The sequence below is a fragment of the Rhinolophus hipposideros genome (genome assembly GCF_964194185.1).
Source record: "Rhinolophus hipposideros genome assembly, chromosome: 23".
Lineage (NCBI taxonomy): Eukaryota > Metazoa > Chordata > Mammalia > Chiroptera > Rhinolophidae > Rhinolophus > Rhinolophus hipposideros.
Window position 1 is genome coordinate 40,148,620 of NC_138069.1, and position 8,692 is coordinate 40,157,311.

At 39.1% G+C, this 8,692-nt stretch overlaps 1 protein-coding gene across 4 annotated transcripts in view; it reads left to right on the plus strand.

Annotated features, from left to right (window-relative positions):
* Positions 1-8,393, plus strand: part of CPEB4 (cytoplasmic polyadenylation element binding protein 4) — a 55,514-nt gene extending 47,121 nt beyond the window's left edge. For all 4 annotated transcript variants that reach the window (XM_081036275.1, XM_081036274.1, XM_081036272.1 and 1 more), the window contains 5 exons: positions 2,243-2,332; positions 2,700-2,818; positions 3,340-3,454; positions 4,617-4,798; positions 7,267-8,393. In XM_081036275.1, the coding sequence (XP_080892401.1) occupies positions 2,243-2,332; positions 2,700-2,818; positions 3,340-3,454; positions 4,617-4,798; positions 7,267-7,494 (734 nt within the window). In that variant the 3' untranslated portion in view covers positions 7,495-8,393. The remainder of the gene's footprint in view (positions 1-2,242; positions 2,333-2,699; positions 2,819-3,339; positions 3,455-4,616; positions 4,799-7,266) is intronic.
* Positions 8,394-8,692: the final 299 nt, after the last annotated feature.

Below are 8,692 nucleotides of genomic sequence, written 5' to 3' on the forward strand. Positions count from 1 at the left end.
GTATTCCTAAAGAACATTGTGTTCTGCAGAATTATGCACTAAAAAATCGCAGGGTTAATGGGGAAACTAGTGTTGGAGGAAGATCGTTTAAAACCCAATGAACTTTGTACCAGAAGCAATAACAAACAGAGAATTATAGTTGACCCTTGGACAACATGGTAGGGGCAGGTAGGGGGTGCCAACCCTCCCCCTGCCCCCTACACTATCAAAAATTTGGGTATAACTTTTGATTCCCCCATTTACCAGTCTCAAGTGAGCTAAATGGTTCTGTAGAACAGGTATCAGAGCACAACGGGCTATGCTCTCAAATCGTTCCACCAGACTGGAATGTCAACATATTCCCCGTCTCTCTCTTTTCTGTCCCTCTGTACTGCCCTACTCCCAGGGGCCTTATCCAGACGTTCCTTAGAAATTTTTTTCCTATAGTCTACTCGTTGGTTTTCCACATAAGTATAACATAAGTAGTACTTTTAAGTTAATAGTAAAATGCGATCAAGTCTTCCTTGTCTTCCTTTCCCTTCATCGCAAGGCTCAGAGATACAGTGTCCAAGGAAGTCGATTGGTGAGGGTGTGTGAGGCTGTGTGTGTGTGTGTGTGTGTGTGTGTGTGTGTGTGTGTGTGTGTGTGTGTGTGGCGGGGGGGTGGCGGGCTGCTCAGAGGCCTTGGCAGCAGTGTGCGTGCCTGCTGTCCAGTGAATCAGGGCAGCAGGAGCTGAGCAGAGGCAGACGTAGCAGAAACTCCTGGCGTAGCTGAAAGATTGGTTTCATTGAGCAAGTGGGCGGGTATATTGAGGATAATGGGAGCTAGGGTTCTCACTGTGAGAAGGGAGCTTACAAACATGGAAAGGGGGATGACTAAAGAACCATGAAATGTTGGAGTGGAATTGGAAGTATCAATATGAGCTCATTTTTATAAACACACACAGGTATAGAAATAGTTATAAACGTGTCTGTGTGTATATATTTATATATTTCCTAGCTTTGTCCACTGAGAAGACTTAGAAATAATGAATATTCACTGGCAATGAGCACATGGAGTACCCAGATCGTAGTTTCTAACGGTCTTTAGTCACTGAAAGGACTTGAAGAAAAACAAACAAGAAAAGCTGATTCTAGATCTATGCAGACAAGAACAAGATGAGAGCCTGGGATACCTTCTAGGGTCAGAAACCCTGCAATGGTGGGGCTAGTTCAAAAGGACATAGAACTCCCACTGGCCGAATCAGGCACAATTTGGGAGACAAACTGAGCATCAAAATAAATAAGGAGAGAACTGGATTATACCTCATTGAATAAAACAAGTCTGTGTTGATACAAATACGTGACTGAATAAATGAGTGAGAAGAGAAAGCTCTTTCTTATTGTATACTCGTGATACTAACTGGTAAATATAGAGGGAATGATAAGATTAGATAATCACCATTTGGCAGCCATCACTGTGGTAGCCAGTACAGGCAGGAGTCTTCAGTCCATGCCAAAGCGATGCGGAAATAGTATATTGGTGGTAACACAACACCAAGTTGGCAGATACCAACATGACCAGGTGACAAGATTCACATGCCCAGTTAGGACAGGATGACATAGCATCATTAGGTGGTAATCCTGTTTCAAATGCATAGCATGAGTCTGGTCGTAAGGAAGCAGAGTACATACCCAGGTTGAAAGCCATCCTACAGGATGAATGGTCTATGGACTTCAGGACTGTCAAGGAAGTCAAAGACAGGACAGAATGAGGAACTGTTCCTGACTGAAGAAGACTGAAGCCCTAGGGACATGACATCTAAATGCAGCAGGTGTGCTGGATCAGAAAGGAGAAAAGAGATACTGTTTGGATAGGTTGAAAATTGGATGGAGTCTGTTCTGTGAATTGGGTAGTAGTATTGTGTAAGAATTGACTTCCTGATTGGGAGGGTTATATCGTGGAATATAAGGAAGTGACCTTGTTTTGAGCAGGTACCAATGGTTATGTTTTGGGTTATAAAGCGTCATGTCAGAAAATGATGGTAGGTAGGTAGGTAGGTAGATAGAATCATGCATAAGTATAGATAGAAGGAGGAAGGGAAAGAGGCAAGAGAGGGGAAGGCAAATGTGCAAAATATTAGCAGTTGCTGGATCTAGATGAAGGGATGTAAGAGTTTTTGATCCTGTTCTTGGAAATAGTAGGTTTGAAACTGCTTTTTCTAAATTACTTCCCCAAATGATCATAAAAATATTTAAATCTACTTTTTTGCTTTGTTCATCAGATGAGATCACAGCTAGTTTTCGTCGCTTTGGCCCTTTGATTGTGGATTGGCCTCATAAAGCAGAGAGCAAGTCCTATTTTCCTCCTAAAGGTAATTCTCAAGATTCAGTATACACATACAGTTTATCCTGATATTGTTTAATGGTTAGCCTTTTCATAAATGTCTATCTTCACTGGAAAATTTGCCATTGTTAAACTTATATTTTCCCAAATGCGTCTTTAAAATTTCTACCTAACGTATACTTTCAAATTTAATTTTACTCTGAAAGATGTTTCAAGATATCAAACTGAACTTAATGTTGCTAATATCAGCCTTTGGGTAGGAATATTAAGTTTTAATTCTTGTTTATCATTTTTTAAGTCCTTTCCCTTCCTTAATTTTTGTTTATACTACCTTTCCTCTTGAAGAATTAGAAAAAAAATTAGGAAACCATATAAGCTTTTTTCCTTTTCATCAGGCTACGCATTTCTGCTATTTCAAGACGAAAGCTCTGTTCAGGCTCTCATTGATGCGTGTATTGAAGAAGATGGAAAACTCTACCTGTGTGTATCAAGTCCCACTATCAAAGATAAGCCAGTAAGTGCATTCCAGCATGAAAACAGCTTCTTGTTTTGGCCTCCATCTCTACTCTGTTTGAAAAACCCACAGACAGCTTGATGTTTCTGTTAATTGACACATTCGTGAGAATAGAAATCAAGTTTTGTTACTGTTGTCAACTCCTAGCATTGACCTTCTGTATATTTGTGTGTATTATTTTGACATTGAAGTTTTGGTTAATTAAAACATTGGTAAATCTTTACTATTAAAAGATTTCACTTGATAATGCATTCGATAAAGTAGCTGAATTGCTTCTGTAAAATAGATTTAGCTTATAATAGGCAATTAAATTTCCACTTTGGTTCAGCTTACTCTTAAAAATGAAAAGAAGGGTTGGAATACATTGTTTTTAAATCTCTTCTAGTTTTACAGCTTTATTGCTTTGATGTAATGATGTGGATTATTGCTTTTAAAAATATAAAATACTCTGCAACATCTTTAAACTTCTTTCCCCATAAATTGTTCTGAGAATGAGTTGTTTTGGTTTGCACACTTCCTAGGTACAGATTCGACCTTGGAATCTCAGTGACAGTGACTTTGTGATGGATGGTTCACAGCCTCTTGACCCACGGAAAACTATTTTTGTTGGTGGTGTTCCTCGACCATTACGAGCTGGTATGATTAAACAAACAAACAGAAACTCTTCTTTATCCTTTAGCATAAGAAATATTTTATAAAGGTTTTTCAGGATAAATTCTCTGTAAGCATTTGAGTTAATGTCTGCGTGTGAGAGTTCTAAAATCAGAGTGTGTGGGTTTGAATTCATGTGTTCTGCTCCCAGTTAATAGTTGAGTGACCTTGGACAAATTACTTAATTTCTCTAATTTTCAATTTCCTCATCAGTCAAATGGAGTAATAAGTGGATCTACTTTATATAGAGCTTCTTGGAGGGTTAAATGAGGTAACCAATGCCAGGTGCTTGGTGTGATGTGTCAGAATGCCAGTAATCCTCTCTCATCATCTGAAAAGGAGACACCATCCTTCAAGAACAGATTGTGTATGAGATGTTTAGTGCTTATTTCCCATGCCCTGATTTGTTTATCTGCTGTTTACTGAGCTCTGCAATATAATAGGGTTCTTAGCAGTGTATTGTGTTTTTAGAGTAGTACTTACAGAAGAATTTCATCCCCAATCAACTAACTTGAGGTTTATAGTATAAGTGTGATAAAGAACATAAACTGAGCAAGAATGCAGTTTCAGAATTGTACCATTTCATGGAGAAATGATACATTCATTATTTCAAGTTTTCATATGAAAAACTGGTGAATAGCGAGACTATGGGGAAAGGTAACAAAATTTTGATGGAAATAAGCTAGGAGAATCTCCAAACAGAAAGTCTACCAATCAGTTTTCTAGTGTTCAAATTATTATTTACATTAAACAATACCTTGTTAACTGGTAAATGTATGGCAGCAGCACAGTACGGAGCAGACAGACCAGGGTGCCTAGCCCAGCACTGTCACTTAACCACCTGTGACCTGGGACAGATTGATCATCCTCTCTGTGCCTCAGTTTCCTGAAGAAATCACTACCTACTTCATAGGGTTGCTGTGAAGATCAAAAGAGAACGTATGTAAAACACCCGGCAGACCTGTCTTTAGTTAAAAGATAAACAAAATTAAAACAATGGACAACTGGTTATAATAACTTTTGATTTTAAATAATTGTTACAATGACGTGAGCTGAGAGTATAGAAGACCTGCTTTTGAGGAAAGCTTTGGTGAGGCAGATAAGTTTTCCTGGTTTCAAGTACCTTCTTTGCTTCTCTCTTATTTAGTGGAGCTCGCCATGATCATGGATCGGCTGTATGGCGGTGTGTGCTATGCTGGGATTGATACCGACCCTGAGTTGAAATACCCAAAAGGAGCCGGGCGAGTTGCATTCTCTAATCAACAAAGTTACATAGCTGCTATCAGTGCCCGCTTTGTTCAGCTGCAGCACGGAGAGATAGATAAACGGGTAAGTCCTAGACAGCATTCTCTACAGTTCTAGAAATGGCCCTCTGTGCCATTAGCAAGACTGAAATGGGGGAATTTTATATGACAGTAAACTGACTGCTGACAATTATGCCTGAAGGACCAATTAGATGTATGTTGTATCATGCATGTAGGAATTTCCTGTGAATTTCTTCTATCTCTTAGTTTTTCGAGTAGCCTGACCAGAACATTATATCACTTTACTTGAGTAGTCAATTTAATTTTTCCTACACTATCACCTACATCCATTCATTTATTCAGTCAGTCATTCAGTAAATACTTACCAAATCCTTTGTGCTGAGTTCATCCCTATACGGCATGAATGCCCTTGAGGTCTCCTGACTGTTTTTTTCACCCTGGGACATCATGAGCACCTGAGTAAGCACTATTTTCCAGTGCACTGTGCTACAAATGGTTGAATAAATTCATGTCTAAGACTGCATATCTTAGAATTCTCTCATTAGAACACGTGAAGTAGAAGAAACCATAGCCTCTTCACTTGTAATCTATCCTGCTGCTGGAAATGAGGTGATAACTAGTCAGTGCTCCTTCCAGCACTTCAGATTCCTCTTTGTTCAGTTTATCCTCTGAATCAAAAGATTGCAGAAAACCTCAAAGAGAGTCCTTTCCTCTCTTTCCTAATGTATTTGAAAGGCAGTGTTCCATTCTGTATCTTGGTTCTTTGCATTCACAGATTTATTTCTTGTCTTTGTGTCCCATGCATTCAACAAAAGTTTTTGTGTCTAGGACAAGAAGTCCCCATCTCCGTGAGTTTATGGCTCATAGATGGGACTCTACCTTACTCAGAGTCGGTCTGTGAACCGACTGCCAGTAGGCAAATGGTTTGTTCCTAGTTTGTGGTGAGATCGGAATTTTCACCAGAATGTGAATCAACTACCTTAGGAAGCTCAGTATTTAATTCGTCTGACTTTTTCTTTCCTCATAGAAAAACCTTCTTGATATGAAGGAATTTACATTCTGGTGTTAGCTCCTTATTTCATGGGAGATGGGCTCTTTCGTTAGGACTGACTTAGCTGTCCATTGCTATGAAGCGTTGTACTCAAAAGGATTGATTGTATTGTGCTGTCCTCAGTTCATCATGTAGAAACTATCAGGTCAATAATAGTTTACACGTACTGCTTATTTTTCATTTCATGTATATTCCACTTCTGTCACAGTACAAAGTGTAAGGTCATAGCGGTCATCGAACCACACTGTGAATATACTGAAGAGAAAAGTGTAGATTCTATTATAAACATGGAGGGATGGGGCAGTATTAGCTGCAGTGTACATTGTCTGTACAGTACAGCTGCAGTGTCCTTGTCTTTTATTCACACTAAAAATTATGTACATCTGACTAAACAGCCTCTCCTGCCTTATTGCCTCATTCCAGCATAGCCTTCAGAGTTGTAACGCTAGTCGTTAGAAATTCAGACTTACTCCTCTATGATCAAATTCTTCGACCAGGGTTCTTGCCATTCAGTAGATATTATGGAAGGGCCTTGGGGCCAGAGCCCGAAATGCCCTAGTCATGTTGCTCTTCCTATGTTCCATGTCACTCTTCTCCTCTTGTTCATAGCTAACCTCTGTCAGCCCCGCTTGTCAGAACTGGATGGCACCAGTGATAATGATAGTCTGTGTAAGGGAGTTTTATCCATGAGCCTCTCCAAAACTAAAAATAACCAGCACTTTTCTCACTGGTGAATTAATAGCCAGGTTATTTTTAATGCTCAAGAGGCTCAAATGACAGTTTGGCCTGTGAAACACCGGAACAGGCCCACTTTATAAATTCACCTTTGACTTTTAAACTCAAGTAAACCATTCCTACTGACAAAGAACAGCGCAGGGTTTTAGATTGTGGATATTATGGCTGCATCTTGTTTTCCCAGAGCTCCAGCTTTGTGATTATAACCCAAGATGTGTACACTGCAAATAGAAACCATGCCCTAGGCTTTATTACAGCTCAGAAGCTTGTGACGCTGAAGCCAGGCCTCTGCCCTCTGATTGGAACATTGAAGTGCTGTTTTATGGAACTGGGAAGCTCTTAGTTGGTTTTGTTTAAATTATAATTCCACATATGGTGAACACAGAGGTCCACTAATTAAAATGACGGTTTGTGTCTATGAAGAAGCCTCTCCTGTGGGTTTGATTTCATAATGTACTAGTCTAAACAGTTACCTTCACTTTTTTAAAATTTCTGGTGGAATCCTTTTGTCCTTTGAAAAGTGTTTATTTAATAAGACAAAAGTGTAGAATGATGGGTATAGAAACCTCACCAGGTTCCTAAAAGATGGACTCTCTTCGTTTCAGTAAGAGGATCATTGAGCCTTCCTAGTGGGCATCTTGGCACAGAGTCATTCAGACAGGAGATAGAGGTGTGTACACACAGTAAGAGTAGCCCAGTCCAGTCACTGAAAATGTAAACCCCTTTTTTAAAATTTTTGATTGCAGGTGGAAGTGAAGCCATATGTCTTGGATGATCAGCTGTGTGATGAATGTCAGGGGGCCCGTTGTGGGGGGAAATTTGCTCCATTTTTCTGCGCTAATGTTACCTGTTTGCAGTATTACTGTGAATATTGCTGGGCTGCTATTCATTCTCGCGCTGGCAGGGAATTCCACAAGCCCCTGGTGAAGGAAGGCGGCGACCGTCCTCGACATATTTCATTCCGCTGGAACTAAAGGGCGTCTGCAGTGCTCGTTTCCAGGCCCCAGAATAAGTGCACTCTTCTGTTAATTCTCACCCCTTCCTCAACCACTTCACTCTGGCATGCCCTTTTGTAGCAGTCTGTAACTTAACAATAGTATAAGGAAAAGAATGGCCTATAGTATAGGGGTTTTGTAGATTCTCTTGTCACTGAAAACAATACGTACGAACTCCTTTGTCGTATTGCCATCATGTTGCCTGGAAGTTTTATTCTCTTGTTGGAGAGCAAGAGGATCCAGCCTGCCCACAACATTTCCTTAGAGGAGAGAGAAATATTAAAAGAGAAATGAAACAATAGAGTATTTTGGGTTTTTTAATTAAATTATTGTTAATAATATAACATATAAGAATACTTTTATTAAAATAACCACGCACCAGTAACACTATTAGTCTGCCCTGACACTGTGCCCCAGGAAAGCTTTTGCCTTTTCCTTCCTTTTCTCTCCTGCCTCTCTTTTTCCATCTCCTTTCTATTCTTTTGACAGCAGCAGAGGAAGTTACCAATTATTAACAGGAAAGAGCATGAAAGCGAACACAAATGCATGAGCAAGACTGAAGCATTTTCACTCATTTTAAGGGTTTGGAGGCTGAATATAATTTCATTCTGCCTCAGAGTTACCACATCAGAACAGGAAAAAACAAACAAAAAAAACAAACAAACAAAAAAACACAATAAAGTAGGCAGAGCTAGGTTTATTTTCTTTGAAACAATTTAAAAATTTTAGAATGTAAAAATTGGGGAAATTTACGGCTGAAGGAGTGCACTTATTTATTTTTAAACTCACTTATCTGGTCACAGCCCCAGGAAACCTACCAAAGCTAGAATTAACTACAACTGGTGGGAAAACTAGCATTTCCTCTCCTGAAGAACAAATGTATAAATTTTATTTTTGATGTTATAATATATAAACTCTATATCCTAATTTACTAACACTCATCAGGTGTCAGCCTTTGCTCTCCATTTTGACGTTTTAAAAAAAACAACAAAAAACCCATCTAGAGATACCTCAAGGATATCACTTTTGATTTTGTGTTATAGTACACTCGTAGCCAAAACTGGAAGACAAAAATCGATATACAAATTGGCTGCTGATTGGCTTACTTTTAGATTTAAAGTTACTTTGGGTATCCTGTAATTTAGTTGTAACATAGAAAATGAAAAAAAAGTTTAAA